Here is a 16,303-nt window from a genome sequence, read left to right as displayed (position 1 = left end):
GTATCCATATCAGGCTGTCACTTTATAAATCCTTTATTATTTCCAGTTCTCAAAACAGCCCAGCAAGCTCTGTACTTGGACCTACCTTGTGGATCAGAGAAAAGCAGAGCTGGGCTATGAAACCAACCAACCTGGAGTGCATAGGGAGCTCCGTCTTCTACCCCCTTCCCACCCCACCTCCCCGGCCCTGCCCCTGAACTGAATCTGCTCGTGTGCCTAGTGTGCACCGTTCTCCTGCTTGCCTACTCCTGCAGCTCCACTTTTGCTGCAGCTCAGGGTTCTCTGCCTCTCTTGGGGCTTTTTCCTTCACAAAGGTGTATATGGTCTTCTCCCTTCCCTCCCTGGTTCCTGTTCCCTTGTCATGCCAATATTGTCCACCCTCTTGTGTTTCTGAAATGGGTCTGGATAGGAATTATAGCCACAGACATGTCCAGAGCAGGGGTGAGATGAGATCCAGGCCTGGGATTGTTTGATCAACTTCAGAGTGCCCAGTTCGGAAAGGGAGTGCCCCTACTGCCCTAGTTGGACTCAATAATTAGGGCCTGGATTCATAGCATCCCATGGAAATCCTTTTCCCTGGCCCCTCTCTGGTCCATATTACGGCTAAGTCTTCAGAGTGCTGCTAAACACTGTGCAGATCACTGGAGCGAGGCCTCAGATCCGGGTTTACCCACACCCCTCCTTTCTCTACCTTAGGCGTTATCACCATCACTATTTTTCATCTTTATCGTGCCCTTCTGCAGAGGCATTCAATAACGTACCCATTGTGCGAGTAATCTGAAATCCTTTTCGCGAGCAATAGTATTTAGTAGTAATAAAACACTAATTTGTCTACCAACTGACATATTTATAGGAGCTGTTTACTTTGACATATTTTTATTATTTCTACTCATTTGCTAAGTACTTTCCAATACATATTTATGAAGCACATGCCTTTCCCCAAACAGTACTGAAAAAATAAATCACATTATTTCTTTTATTAGTAGCAGCAAGGTTTCTAAGTCCTACTGCCCTGGTTTCTGTTACTTCTGGCAGGCACCAGAAGAACTAATAGTGACTGAGCACCTACTGTGTGCCAGGCTCTCTCTGAAAGGCACTTTCCATAAATCATCTATTTAATTCCCCTGAGATACACATTTTACCAATTAAAAAAAAAAAACATAACTCTGTACAACATAGATTTCTACCAGTAAAACAAACACATTATCTTGTCCAAGGGACTCTGCCAGGAAGAGTGCAACAGGACATTGAACCTAGCTCTTTCCTTGATTCCAAAGTCCTAAATCACCAGCCATGGGCCACTCCAACATCTCAGGATATGATACTCCATAAAATCAGCCAAGCATGTTGGTGTATACCTTTAATTCCAGTACTGAAGAGGCAGAAGCAGGTGAATCTCTGAATTGGAGGCCAGCCTGGTGTACAGAGAGAGTTCCAGAACAGCCAGGGCTACACAGGAAAACCCTGTCTCTAAAAAACAAACAAACAAAACCAAAAAATTATTATATATAATTATATATATACACAAACTCTGTAAAAACAAAGGTTATTCCTGAAGAGTCAAGTTGTTGTCAACCTGTGGGGTCTCACATCTTTAATTCCAGCACTCAGGAAGCAGAGGAAAGCAGATCTCTGTGGATTTGAGATCAGCTTAGTCCAAAGACAGAGTTCCAGGAAAGCCAGGGCTACACAGAAAAACCTTATTAAAATAAAAAGAGGGGGGAGTAGAGTGAGGCTGGAGAGATGGCTCAGAGGTTAAGAGCACTGTCTGCTCTTCCAGAGGTCCTGAGTTCAATTCCCAGCAACCATAAAGTGGCTCACAATCATCTATAATGTGATCTGATGTCCTCTTCTGGCATGCAGGCATACATGCAGGTATAACACTCATATATAATAAGTAAATAAATCTTTTAAAATTTTTTTTAAAAAGTCAAGCTGTGTCTCCAAAGCAAGATGAGTACCCATTTCAAGACTGACTACATAAATATTAAGCACTATGTGGGATCCTTGGTCAAAACTCCCAAGATTCCACTCTTTTAATGGTGTGACTGCACTAGTCACATTGAAGCTGGTCCTGTCTGGACAGAAGATCCCTACGAGTATCAGCTTGGCATCACAGACCTCCATCTGATGTAAGACTGGGCTCCTACTATATTCCTGAAAAGGCACTGGGTACTTCCCATAAGGCTTTGGGAAGTGTAGTAAGCTAAATAACCCTAAAAGTATGGAGCGGGCATTATTGTTCTCACTACACAGTGGCTGAAACTAAGGCTTAAAGGAGCCAAGTTCTTCCTCTAGTGTCAAATAGCAAGAAAAGAGGTAAGATCAGTGCAATGAGAGGCTAAAAATCCTACTCCTTTCCAGAAAGAGAAGCATTAATGGCAAATGTGTTTGCGTGTGCAGAGCTGGTATATTGGCAATCAAACCCAGGACCTTAGACATGCTAGACAGTTCTCAGCAACCGAACAACACCTGACTGATAATATACCTTACTCTCATTGAAAACAAGACACTGGGGGCTGGAGAGATGGCTCAGAGGTTAAGTGCACTGGCTGCTCTTCCAGAGGTCCTGAGTTCAATTCCCAGCAACCACATGGTGGCTTACAATCATCTATAGTGAGATCTGGTGCCCTCTTCTGGCATGCAAGTGTACATGCAGACAGAACATTGTATACATAATAAATAAATAAAATATTTAATTAAAAAAAAAAGAAAACAAGACACTGGAGAGATGGCTCGGCAATTAAGAGCGCTTGTTGATCTTGCAGCACAGCTGAGTTTAGTTTTCAGCACCTACACGGTGGTTCACAACTATCCTTAACTCCAGTTCCAGAGGGCTCAGCACCTGCTTCTGACCTCCATAGGCACAGGCACACATATGGTGCACTATTCACATGCCGACAAAACATCCATATACACAAAATAAGTCCTTCCCCCCACACCCCCCAATACAGGGTTTCTCTGTGTAGCCTTGGATGTCCTGGACTCATTTTGTAGACCAGGTTAGCCTTGAACTCACAGAAATCTGCCTGCCTCTGCCTCCCAGATTACAGGCTGGGATTACAGGCGTGCACCACCATGCCCGGCTCAGAAAGAAATCTTTTTTAAAAAATAAAATGAATAAAACAAGCAAACAAAAAGCCAGTTGAGTTGGCACAGGCCTCTAACCCCAGTACTCTGGAGGCTAAAACAGAAGAATTGGCAGTTCAAGGTCTCACTGGGTCAGACACCCTTCCTCAACAAAACAAAACAAAAAAACTAAAAAAAATTATGTGTGTATCTGAGTGTGTGTATGTATATATGGATGTATGTATGTCTTGGCTGCTGTTCTATTGCTGGGAAGAGATACCACGACCAAGGCAACTCTTATAAAGGAAAACATTTAATTGGGGCTGGCTTGCAGTTTCAGAGGTTTAGTCCATCATCATCCTGGCAGGGAGGATGGTGGCACACAGGCAGTGAGAAGAGAGAAAAGCTTCGCCTGGCTTTGAACTTTCAAAAGCCCACCCCCAGTGACACACTTCTTCCAACAATGCCACACCTTCTGATCTCTCTCAAGCAGTGCCACTCCCTAACGATCAAGCCTTCAAACATATGAGCCTATGGGGGCCATTCTTATTCAAACCACAATGTGATGTATGATGTGTACACACATATATCTAGCACATTTATAGGGAATATTGTGCCTCATTCTAATTTCAGCTGTACACATCACCAACACAGAGAACTGGACAGCTGAAACTCTACCCAGGCACCTCCATGCCAGGATAAAGTGAAAGCCTAGCAGGCTCCGCATGCATCTAAAGCCCTTATCTCCTCCTGCTCACGTCTCAGGCATGCATGGAGCCTGCTGGTTTTCATTCAGCTTCGTTCCCTTCTAACCCTTCAGCTTTCTTTCACACACACGGTATCTGCAGTCTCTGGAGTGTTTGTCATTCTGTCTTCCCTGGGGGAGATCAGAAAGAGCGGATGAAGTGGATCTTTGATCTAGCTTTTTATGGTGAGCTCAGCTGAAAGGGGTTGGGATGTGCAGCCTCCGCTGCTGGGGCAAAATACAAAAAAGAATTTTGTTAAAATATTTACATATTTACAGCTGAAGGCAACGAGAGGTTAAAAAAAAAGAAAGTCTGGAATCCCATGCTGTCATTTAATAGACAGATGTCCTAAAATCTCAATGAGCTCCATTTAGTCTGTCAGATGAAATGATCCCCAGCACCACTCAGCTTGTCCTACACAGTGAGTGCGGTGCTGAGGTACTGAGCGCACACACAAGCCCACCCACTGTCTAATTCCTCCATACACTTCGTCTCTAATAGGACCACAGCAGGTGCCTCAAACAAGCTAAGCCTGAGCCCCAACTCTATGGCTGTTTCTTGGTTCGCCTAAGCCTAACACTGAGGCACCATTTCCTTTTGCACTACTGAATTAAACACAGCGCACGAGGCAATTCTGCACCAGTGAGATAGAGACATTGGGAAGCTCTGAGTTCTCCTTGTTCTTCAAAGGACACAGGAGATGACCCCTTTTCTACCCGTAGATGACCCATGTTTGGATTACTCTTCAGAGTGGCTATAGCCAGGTTTTAATGAGGGCAACAAGTTTGAAGACAAAAGCAGCACAGAGAAGCGGGGACAGAGAAGGAAGGGCCCTCTGCTTCTCCACATTGGGCCATTGCATCAACCAACCTTGGCATCACATTATCAGGGATGAGTGACCTTCTTTATCATTGATGCCTCACCGGGATTTTGTTACTTGCTATGGAGAGCAGCCTCAATAATACATGGATTTTTTTTTTTTCTTTTTGCCTGTCTTAGATCAGCTTTCTGACTTGAGACCACCAAGTGCTGGCACACAGTAGGTATTTTTTTTTCTAACTTCAAGTAGACATACAATGACCTCCTTGTATCAAGGTGAAAAAAAGAGAAAAGACTGGGGACCTAGCGAATATCTAGATCAAGAGGGAAACAATCCTATATATTGCTTTTACTTTTTTCTAGGACTCTGGATCAAATCTAGGGCCATTCTGCCACTGATGTACACTCCTAGGCCACCCTTTGATATCTCTGAAAATGCATTAAAGCCCACTCATTCACAAGCTTCCACAATGTGAAAAGAACAAGAGAAGAGCAGACACAGGAGGCCTTTAGTTCCGCCATTGGAATTGTCATGTTTCTACTCAAAGCCTTTGGTTCTTTCTTTAACAAAGTGATGAGATGGGAAATGGGGGTTTCTCTCAGCGGTGGAGACATTGCTTGGAACATGTAAGGTCCTGGGTTTGAATCATTTGGCTGCAAAAAAGAAAAAAAATCACCCAGCCTGCGCCCCCTAACTGATAGTGGTTCCCTGCAAAGCTGCCCTAAGAAAGGACTAAGACACGAGGCTGTGGCACAGCTGGCAGGACGAGAGGTGTAATTATACTGCATCTTAGAGCCACCAGCAATGAATTTCTGTATAAAAGACTAGATTTGCCATGTATTATTTACGCTGGCATCAATTTTCCCAGCTGGCTCTATTTACTGTGCAAATTCCTGTCTGTCTGTTTATGGGTTAGGCCACGGTTCAGCACCTCCGGTTACTCTATACTGAGGAAGGGCCCCACAGGGCACCATGCATATGAAACAAGTGTCTGGTTCACTGGGAGCAGGTCATATCCTTCCTCCCCGGTAAATTATATCCCTGGGACAACACGGACCCATGTTCTTCCCTATCAGGTAGGCAGGTGTTGAGACCCAGGCAGCAAGCAGGGAAGGATGCTCCTTCTGGGGGAGCCCCACTGCGTTTCTTCAGAGATGCCCCAAGCGAGGTTGACCTCAGCCCCCACTGGAAACGTATGGTGGACAGAAAGGAAGAAAACTTGAGACCCGGATAGACTTCTAGGTCCCTCCCACTACAGCATACTCTGGCAGTGGCTCCATGAGATCCACACAGTAAAGCTGAGGAAACTGAGGCTTGTCTTCTGATGACTCTGAGCTGTCTGCACTGTCAGGTCCCGTGTGGCAGCGAACCACAGCTAACTGGGAAGGAAAGCTGTAAGGGCCTTGAGGCGGTCTCTTTCCTGGTCAACAGCATCCTGTCTGTTTGCCAGGCAATTCCGGGCTCTGCTCCTCAGTCCCCAGTGTCCCAATGTCTATCACCTCCTGCAGACCTGTTGGCTGGAAGAAGAGATAGGAGAGAGAGAGGGGTAGGTAGAATTAAGCAATCTAAGCTTGCTTAAGCTTGCAACATGTTGGGTTTTGTTTCAGGCTTTCATCGTCAAAGAATCCTTCAATGAGATGCCTGTGGGCATGGAAACCACCCTCTCTAGGACCCAAGATCCCTGACAACACCTGGGTTGGCTCACCTGTCGGGGAGACTTGGTCAGACACACTGTGCGCTGGCTACTCCCTGATGTTCCAGCCCCTTCAGTGACATCCAGGAGAATCCGGGTACTGGGCACGAAGCTCCAGGAGCGTCCCAGAGCAGGTCTGAACCCTTTACCATCTCTGTCTCTGGTCAAGTGATTGGTCACCTGCAGAAAGGGGCCCAGATCCATGATAGTAGTGCCAAGGACACCCGTTCCTAAAGCTTCCTTTACAGAGAGGAAATCTGACTTATGGCTCTTCCCAGTGCTATAACTTAGAGTTGATTCTAGAGCTACAATTCAGGGCTCCTGATCTGCACCCAGTTTCCCACAAAGCCTCAATGCTTTGGGCCTAACACCAATTATGGAGCATGCAGCACCTTTATTCACTCTTTCCTAAGGGGAACCCGTGCTACAGGCATCCTGAGCCCAGTGCACCCAGCCCTTTGTGTCTAGAGTGTGTAAGGGGAAGGGGGAGGAGAGAAGGAAGGTTTGGACAAGAAGCCCCAATCTGGAACCAGTCTTAAGCAGGCCAGCCAGAGACACCCAAGCCACAGCCTCCTGAGGCTAGCAACTATGGCTCCTTCCCTACTATCCATACCAGAACCTGGCACTCAAGTACTCACAAACACGCAGGAGCCAGGAGATGGAGTGCATTTGAAAAAAGCAGGAAAGCTGGGCATGGTGGCATAAGCCTTTAGTTCCAGCACTCGGTGTATGCATGTATGTAGGCACACTTGCGGCCGTTGGAGAGCTTTGTAGAGTTGGTTCTCTTCTTCTACCTTTATGTAGGCTCTTGGGGTCAAACTTATTTAGGGTCAGGTGGCAGATGCCTTTATACCCACAGAGCCATCTTGGCCAGCCCACTCCTCCCCCACCCAGCAGAATTTCTCTGTGTAGCCCCAGCAGTCCTGGAACTTGCTCTGACTCACAGAGATCTGACTGCCTCTCCCTCCCAAGTACTGGGATTAAAGGCATGCACCACCATGCCCGGCCCCAGCTGACATTTTTAAAAATTTCTTTACTTTTACATTTGGTGTTTGGCATGCACATATATCTGTGTGAGGGAGTTGAATCCATTGGAATTTGAGTTACAAACCAGACAGTTGTGAGCTGCCTTGTGGGTGCTGGGAATTGAACCAGGATCCTCTAAGAAGAGCAGCCAATATTCTTAACCACTGAGCCATCTCTCCAGCCCCACTTCCACCCCGAGCTGACATTTAAGAGAAAAAGAGCTAGCTACAACCAGAAGTTATGTTCACGGCAAAGCCTCCTCACCGCCACTGCCACACCCATGTCCCGGGCCAGGATCTTGAGCTCTCGGGCCAGCTGCATCATCAAAGCCAGGCCTGGGAGAGGAGCAGACAGGAGAAGCAGCAGAGTGCCAAGGACAGGGCTGGGAGGTGAAGTCCCCACCCTGTCCCCAGGCTCTCCTCCACTACTTACCTTCCCTCTGCTCACCTCCCAGAAGTGGGGCCACCACTGCGGTGACGGAATCCACAATCACAACCTTCACAGTGCCTGAGGAAGCTGCAGCCTGTAGGGATGGGGAAGAGCAGGCATCAAGAACCAATGACCTCTAGGGGATGCCTGGGCCAGGCTCCTCTAATGGAGGGTGGAGGCCATTGGGATGGCTCAGCAGATAAAGGCTGTTGCACAAGCCTGATAACTAGAGTGTGATTCCTGGAACCCAAGTATAGGTGGAAGGAGAGAGACAAGGCTACACAGTTTAATCCTAGCACTCAGGGAGGCAGAGGCAGGCAGACCTCTATGAGAACCAAGAAGATCACCTGCTTTAACCTCCCAGGTCCTGTTGTACAGGGCTGGTGAGCCTCTAAACAATGGAGCACATGAATTAAGCATGGAGAAATTCCACCTGGGGGTGGGGTGTGCAAGTGTAAACACAGCTGGAGCTGTTACACTGGGACACCTGCCTGCATACAGCTAACACCTGGCCAACTGGGTAAAGCAGAAACAGGCAGATCAACAGGCTCACCTGCTGAGCCATGGTGCCCCGAAGGTCCTGTAGCAAATCCAGCAACTGGAAGACGTCAAATGCATGCACCACCTGTATCCTCTGGAGAGCTCCTACCTGAGAGGTGGGAAAGAGAAGCAGGGCCTTGGAGAGGGGGTCCAGGAAAGTGATAAAGAGTAATCACAGGGGACCTGGAGAGATGGCTCAGCGGTTAAGAGCACTGAATGCTCTTGGACTGGAGTTCAATCCCCAGCACCCACATGGCAGCTCATAACTGTAACTCCTGTTCCAGGGGATCCAACACCCTCACACAGATATACATGCAGTCAAAACACCAATGTACATAAAACAAAAGAAACTATTAAAAAAAAAAAAGAAAAAAAGAGTAATCACAGAGCTGAAAGGGCAAAGAGGCACTTAGACACAGTGCTGGCATCCACAATGGCAAATGGATTTTGCCTAATGGGCCAATCTCACAGTGGTGACCACCTGGGTGAGACATTCAGAATTCAGCAGGAAGGGCAGATATGATTGATTAGTGATGCCTGCCATGGGCAAGAAATGGGCTGGAAACACAGGTGCTAGGTGCTTGCCAGCTTTGATTTATGGTATGCAAGGACTTGGAAGTTCCTGAAGAATCAGTGTGGGTGGCATCCTAGCTGGGATGATGATGGGATGATGACATGAACATGAGCTGAGCAGCTTTAGGAATGCAGAGGACCCTCATGTTTCAAAGCAAGAAATGATGATTCCCACAGATGTCATAAATTCTTACAGTGTAAAGGGTCACGAGGCCTCCCCGAATCAGAATTTGAAAGGAACCCAGCCATCCTGCCCCTTACCTGTTTCTCTTCCTCTTGGGTTCTAGCCCGTAGCAGCTGGAAGAGGCGGGACGCTGTCATTCCTCCATTGGTATCAATGTACAGAACATTCTGCTGCAGGCTGTGGGCTACATTTGCAGCCACACAGAGACACACCTTCAGAGACAAGGTGGGGTGCTGGGTAAACCTAAGCCCCTGGGGACAAGGTGGGGGCCACCAGGCAGCTCTCTACCACATCCTGACCAGATTCCAACAGCATGCACTTAAAGCCCATTCTTGGCACCCATCTTGTCTGTTCTGACCTCACAACCCATGGGGACACCTTCAAGAACACCCCCCCACACACACAGCCAAGGAATCCAGGACAACACGCCCACCTCCCAAAGCTCTCCCATGGGTACCTGGGTTTTGCCGCTGCCAGGGCCACCTACAAATTCAGTCACCTCCCCAGTATAGAGGCCAGCATCAAGTAGATTGTCAAGGCTGAGGCAGAAGAGAGTGAGGGGGAAGAGAGGAGAGGAGAAACTGTATTAAACCTGCAGATAAATTTGGGAAGTAAGGCATGGTGGACACATGCCTTTGATCCCAACATCCAGAATCCTGACCTCTGTAAGGTTAAAAGGCAACATGAGACCCAGAGAGAGAGAGAGAGAGAGAGAGAGAGAGAGAGAGAGAGAGAGAGAAATAGCTTAATGGAAGCGTGCTTGCTTAGCATATGCAAAGCCCTGAGTTCAACCTCTAGTATCAAGTTAAAAAAAGAAAAAAAAAAAAAAAAAAGAGGTAGGGGGAAAGTTGACATTCACTAATGTAGAATCTTGTAATCAATGAACATGGAAAGTCTCTGCATTTATTTGGTTCACCTTTGATATTCTTCATCAGCGTTTTTAATTTTCAGCATACAAATTCTACACGGGCTTTGTCGGATTTAGACGTAAGCATTTCATTTTCTGAGATGCAACAGCAAATGGCGCTGTGTTTTTAATTTCAGTTTTCACATGTTCATTGTGAGTTCAGAGAAATGCAATTGATTTTTATGTGTTGATCTTGTATCCCCAGACCTTGCTAAACTCGCTTATTAGTTCTGGGAGTTTGTAATTATTTTTTATTTGCTTGTTTTTGTCTGCCTCCCTCATCTCCTAGGAACACCCTGGGGGCAAAGACAGGGCCTTTATCCCTGTTGTGTCCCCAGCATTAGCACAAAGCCAAAAACCCTGAAGGCACACAGTAAATGTTGCTGAAGAAATGAAAAGAACAGTGGCTCAGACTGTGAAAACTCTGGCTGTAGAAGCCTTGAGATGAACCTCAAAACATGGCCACTTCCTAATCCCAGTTCTGCCCCCAAGCCACTGTGAAACAGGTCATTACCCTCCATGCTATGTCCAGGACAGGGGCTGAAATGTCTGTGTCCCAGCTGGGACATGCACCTCCCTCCCTAACTCGGCAATAACAATCATGGACCACAGGCCTCTGAAGAGGTTCTTGATGGCCAACCATGACCTATCAGCTCATGGCAAGCAGCAACCAGTCCCCACTCCACCTATTTTAACTCCAGGGGCCATAGGCTCCTGCCAATCAAAACGCTCTAATCCTTCCACTTGCCCTGTGGCTTCTTGGACATAGGGGGACATAGGGTGTCTGTTTAATAAGCATCTATTTAGTAGGTCTCCAGCCTGGTTCCATCACAGCAGTTCCTCTCACCATGCACTCCCAGGGTGAGGCCCAGATCAACTACATCAGGCACACAGCCAGAGAGTCTAGAGTTAGAGCCTGCTTCTGAAGTTAAAGACCTCCTTCCAAGTGGGGGCTGGCATGATGGCTCAGTCCATAAAACTGCTTGCCTTGCAAGCATGGAGACCTTGGTTTGATCCCTAGAACCAACACAAAAAGCTGAGTGTGAGAGGCTGGAGAGGTGACTGAGCTGTTGGCTTACAACTACCCAGGGCATCTGATACATGTGGTCTCCACAGGCCCCCCGCATCCATGTGCACTCTCATACACAGAAGCATATACATGCTAATAAAACTAAAAATCCAGCTCTGGTGGTGTGCATTTAAGATTCCAGTGGTGGGAATGTGGCCACAGGTGAGTCCCTGAGGCTCACTGGCCAGAACGGAGAGATGGTTCAGAGGTTAAGAGGACCAGGGTTCAATCTCTAATACCCACATGGCAGCTTAGAACCATCTGTATGTAACTCCAGGCACAGGGAAGTCTGACTTCCAAGGGCACCAGGAATGTGTGTGGTACACAGCCAAAAAATACTCACAGGCATGAAGGTAAAAAAAATAAAACAAACAAGATGGATGGCCCCCAAGTAATAATAACATCTGGTGTCCTCTGGTGTCCATGGGTATATGTGCATGAACACACACACACACACACACACACACACACACACGCAGGGAGAGAGGGAGGAGAAGGAGAGAGGGAAAGACAGAGAATTCTGCATGATTTTAATGCGTGCTCGAGTTTAAGAATCAATTCTGCCAGCACATTACAAGATCTTTCTGTTTTTTCCTTTCTCTTCTTTTTTGTGACATGAGGCTGCCCTTGAACCAGATGATCTTCCTAGCTCGGCCTCTTAGTAGTTGGGACTAGGCACACACCCCCTCACCTCACCCCCTCACTCACCCCCCCAGCTTTCAGAGGAGTTTTCTAAAAGCAATTTACAATAGCAATTCCCTAGCTTGTCTTGTAGCATCCCAAAACACTAAAGGCTACTTGTGTCCCTTCCTTTGGGACACGCTCATCTGGTTGAAGAGTTAGCCTTTAAAAGGGTCTTTAAAAGTTCCCACAGTAAGCCAGAGAGGCACAGGCAGCGGATCAAAGTGAGTTTGAGGCCAGCCTGGTCCAGCACGGCTAAGGCTACACAGTGAAACCCTTTGTGTAAAAAAAAAAAAAAAGTTCCCCAGGTGACTCCAGTCTGAGACAAAATTGCGGAACATTGTCCTTGATTGATTAAATAGGTGTTCTAGAGGTATTTCGTTTTACATTTCCCAAGTAATCACAGGGAAGAATGAATCACTGTTTTTTGTTTGTTTGTTTGTTTTTTCCAAAATAGGGTTTCTTTTGGCTGTCCTGGACTCCCTTTGTAGACCAGACTGGCCTTGAACTCACAGGCATCTCCCTGCCTCTGCCTCCCTGAGTGCTGGGATTACAAACCTGCTGAATCACTGGGTTTTGACTCCAGTTAACCCATCACATACCAGGTGGTGGTAGTGCACACCTTTAATCCCAGCACTTGTGAGGCAGAGGCAGGCAGACCTCTGAGTTCAAGGCCAGCCTCTCTTACAAAGTGAGTTCCAGGGCAGCCAGGACTACACAAAGCAACCCTGTTTCAAAACATCAAAGCCAACCAACCAAAGAACCCATCACAGGGGGGTCGGGCTGGAGATGGCTCAGCAGCTAAGTCGAATTGCTGCTCTTGTAGAAGACTTTATTTGGTTCCCGATACCACATCAGATGCCACAGTGTCCCCTATAATTCCAACACCATGGAATCCAACTTCCTCTTCTGGCTTTCCTGAGCATCTATACATACAATGGACATACACACACACAAATAAACAATTTTGAGACAAGTTCTCTCTATTATGTAGTTCTGGCAGTCCTAGAACTCACTCTGTAGACCAGGCTGTCCTTGAACTCACAGAGATCCACCTGCCTCTGTCTCCCACATGCTGGGATTAAAGTTATGCACCATCATGGCCAGCTAAAATAAAAATCTTAAAACAAAAACAAAACCTACCACATACTGGGCTAAGAGGCTCCACCTGCATGAGGTACTTCCAAACCCACCTCTTAGACAACCTCCCACGGTGTTTCCATCCCTGACTCTTCCCACTGGTTCTGGAGCAGGGCAACCTACCAATACATCTCCTCTGAGCACAGCAGTATGTGGAGGGACTCCAGCCAGGACTGCCAACGATGCAGGGGTTTCTGAGATTTCCCCCCAGTTTTTCCACCGAACTTCCCATCAGTTATTCTCCCAGTCATTCATCCAGACACCTTGCTTTGTATTTCCTTAAGACGGTTATTCCCACAGAGGGGAACAGACCAAAGCCCTGGCTCGCAAGGCCTAACCACACTGCCTCATCTACAGCCACTTCCTGAGGTGTGCTGCATGCTCCACTGGCCTGCAAAGACTGCGCCTCAGTACTCCAAGAGGACCCTATTTAACGGTTTTATGTGTGTTAATCACGGGTTTCGCTAGCTTTAATTATAGCCTCATCTCCAGAGGTTCAATGATTCATCCACTACATAGGCACAGCACACTTCGAGGAAGGCTGAACACCTAGCAAGCCGCCTTTGAGTCTTCAGACCTACACCTCACCTCACAGTAAGCCTCTGGCCACGTCTCACCTTCAACACTGTCTTCCACCCTCACAAACCCTGGATCAGACTTAAGCAACCCAAACCAGCACCACCAGATCCCAGCTTGGTCTCCCCTGGCTGGCCCATCCATCCTGCACAGCTCCACCCCAATGACCTACAAATGCTTTCACGGGGGCCTCTTGCCTCCATGTATCCATCGGAACACATGACCTCCAATCTACCATCTAACAGCAGCAGGATCCTGAGACAGTCCCTGACCCGGAGTCCCCATTTCTTCACATACGCAATAATGATTTCAAAAGCCGGTGCGCTCCCATCAGGGGTTGTGAAGGGCAAATGAAAAGCATGCCGTGAAATGCTGAGCATGGCGCCGGCGTCGAGGTGAGCATTTAGGGCAACCTCAGTGGTTGGTCTGCCAATGCCAAGGCTACCCGTGCCACCCCGAGCCACTTCCTGCCCTGATGACCGCAGCGTGCCCTCTCACTGCTCCTTCTGTGTGCGCTGGTTTTATAAGCCCCCCGAGCCCCAAAGCCAAAGTGCCTCCTTGTTGTACTCACAATTCTCCCATATACACTGACCACCATGCTTAAGATACTGAGCCTCACTCCTACAGATAGCATCTGCATGTGCCTGGCACCCAGTAGGCACTCGGCCAATGTTTGATGGATTACAAACACAGACCCCCAACCAGCGAGAGCAAGCACCAGACTGTGCGGACCTTGCCAAGAGAATGTGTTCTGGAAACAGCAAGGGCCAGACCAATCCAGAGACCTTTGTGATGGCGGTGTTATTCATCAAACTCCGCACAGACGGGCCAGGAGAGGGGTCAGGCTCACTTGGCCAGGAAACGCCAGTCGTCTTCCAAGTCTTTCCCACCCCAAACAACAGGGCACAATGTAACTGCTCTTTTCAGTGAGAGTGCACGGCTCCCCGCAGCTGCCTCCAAAGGCAAAGGCAACAGGCTCTGGGCTCACCTCTGCCGCCTCCTCCTCTTAGGCTAACCACAAGAGAGCTCAAAAATCTCTCATCCATAACCTAGGGCAGCATTTCTCAACCCGGGGGGGGTCATGACCCCTTTGGGATTGAACAACCCTTTCACAGGGGTTGCATATCAGATATCTTGCATATCAGGTATTTACGTTATGATCTCTAACAGTGGCAACATTACAGTTATGAAGAAGCAACGAAAATAATTTTATGGTTGGGTGTCACAACAGGAGGAACTGTATTAAAGGGTCTCGGCTTATGAAGGTTGAGAGCCACTATCCTAGGGTCAGAGCCTAGGTACAGAGTCCCTGGAAGTCTCAATCCTGCCCTGGTCTCAGTTGTCTTATCCTGAAGTATCATGGACTCTACTAAATAATGGGATATTAGTGACATCTGTGTCATAGGCTAGTGGCTCTTCACTGGGAAAAGTTGGCTCCCAGGAGACACTGAGTAGTATCTGGAGACATTTTTGATTGTTATCACTGGGGGCAGGAGAGGTGAGCTTGGCATCTGATGAGTAAAGGCCAGGGATGCTGCTAAACGTCTCTGAACGCACAGGATAGCCCTACCCAAGCAAATATTTACTACTGGGACCAATACTCAGGCCAAGTATCAATAGTGCTGAGGCTAGGAACCCCTGCGGGTCACTCTAAGAGAAAAACTTCAGAGTCCAGATAGTTCCCTGACAGCTTCGGACTACCCTCGCCAGCCCTGCCCTCTATAGTCTCGGTATGGAAAAGCTCTGCTTTCATCCTCTTGCCCAGCTCGGCGTACAAACCTTCCAATGCCTGTGGACAGGATGGCAGTGGAAGTCTTCAGCTCCTCATAGAGATCTGCGCCGTTTAAGGGGAAAGCGGAGAACTGCGCCAGCAACACCCTCCTCAAGGCAACCAGGGCCTGCCAACAGGGAGGACACTCAGGCTCCAGAGCGGCCAGACTGCCCAGAGCCCTGCAGAGCATTTGCCCGCCCCCCAGCACCCGCAGAGCACTCCGGGTCTACTGCCCCCTTCCCCATCTACTCCGGGAAACTCTGATCCTGCAACCTGGGGATCCGCTCTGGAAGACAGGTTGGGAGGGCGCTTGCGTCACCTTGTAAGACAAGCCACACTTCTGGGCTACTTCCTCTAGGTCAGCAGCCGCCAGGTCCGCCACTGGAAAGAAACCAAGAGCACCTGATTGGCAACAGGAATGGCTTAGCCTTGCCACGCTTTGCCGTTTCCTCTGCTGTGAAATAGGGTCTTAACTCTACTTCCGATCTCGGAGTATTCAGGCCCTGATGCAGGACCCTGCGAGGAGCCCAGCACACAGTAGAGTCCTCCGCCTCTGGCTTGGCTCCCACGAACCCAGCCTCCCCAGGAGGTCAGAGGAGGAGTGTGGATCTCTCAGTAGAGCGAAGTGCCCTCGCACGTGTGCCAAGACCGTGGCACCGACCCTCAAGGTCGTGCCCATGTTGTGTGCTACACGCCCACGCGGTCACCTGTCTTGATTTTTCGGTCCCTCAGAAGCCGGACGATCTCCTCGGAGAGGCCGGGGCACAGCCCTGCCCTGAGCATGCCCATGTTCCCTGCAAACCTAGGACGCCTTGAGGGTTGTGTGTCACGTGGGCGCTCGCAGAGTCCCCCAACTCCGGGCGTCCCTTGGTTCCACTTCCGGAAAGGATCCTGGCGCGCTAGCACCGGAGGAGAGAGCGGGAAGAAGGTGCAGGTCGGGGTGAGGGACACTATCCCTTCCCAACTCACAGGACTCTAAGCGCCCTGGGCCCGCCCCCTCCCGGCGGACGCTTCCGGGTTCCGCGACTGGAGCGTCTTTTGTAGGCCAGGCCTGCAGCGCCATCTGCTGACAAAATGGG

General features: G+C 48.6%; 1 protein-coding gene across 3 annotated transcripts; it reads right to left on the bottom strand.

Moving 5' to 3' along the window:
• Window positions 1-844: 844 nt before the first annotated feature.
• On the bottom strand, window positions 845-16,222 carry Rad51d (RAD51 paralog D). 3 transcript variants are annotated; one of them, XR_002476614.2, is made up of 11 exons: window positions 15,932-16,222; window positions 15,544-15,605; window positions 15,233-15,351; window positions 9,538-9,619; window positions 9,158-9,292; window positions 8,337-8,432; window positions 7,787-7,877; window positions 7,619-7,689; window positions 6,341-6,508; window positions 5,899-6,152; window positions 845-5,288 (listed from the first exon to the last, which is right to left on the bottom strand). XR_002476614.2 is itself a non-coding variant. In XM_021642652.2 (10 exons), the coding sequence occupies exons 1-10, from the start codon at window positions 16,011-16,013 to the stop codon at window positions 6,060-6,062; spliced, it is 999 nt and encodes a 332-aa protein (XP_021498327.1). In that variant the 5' UTR covers window positions 16,014-16,222; the 3' UTR covers window positions 845-6,059. The 3 variants fall into 3 exon arrangements, 1 of the variants encoding a protein (XP_021498327.1); XM_021642652.2 differs by having other exon boundaries at window positions 845-6,152; XR_009592869.1 differs by lacking the exons at window positions 845-5,288; window positions 5,899-6,152 and having other exon boundaries at window positions 6,371-6,508; window positions 6,967-7,689.
• Window positions 16,223-16,303: the final 81 nt, after the last annotated feature.

The sequence above is a fragment of the Meriones unguiculatus genome, chromosome 7, assembly GCF_030254825.1.
Source record: "Meriones unguiculatus strain TT.TT164.6M chromosome 7, Bangor_MerUng_6.1, whole genome shotgun sequence".
Lineage (NCBI taxonomy): Eukaryota > Metazoa > Chordata > Mammalia > Rodentia > Muridae > Meriones > Meriones unguiculatus.
This window is presented reverse-complemented; position numbering and strand designations above follow the sequence as displayed.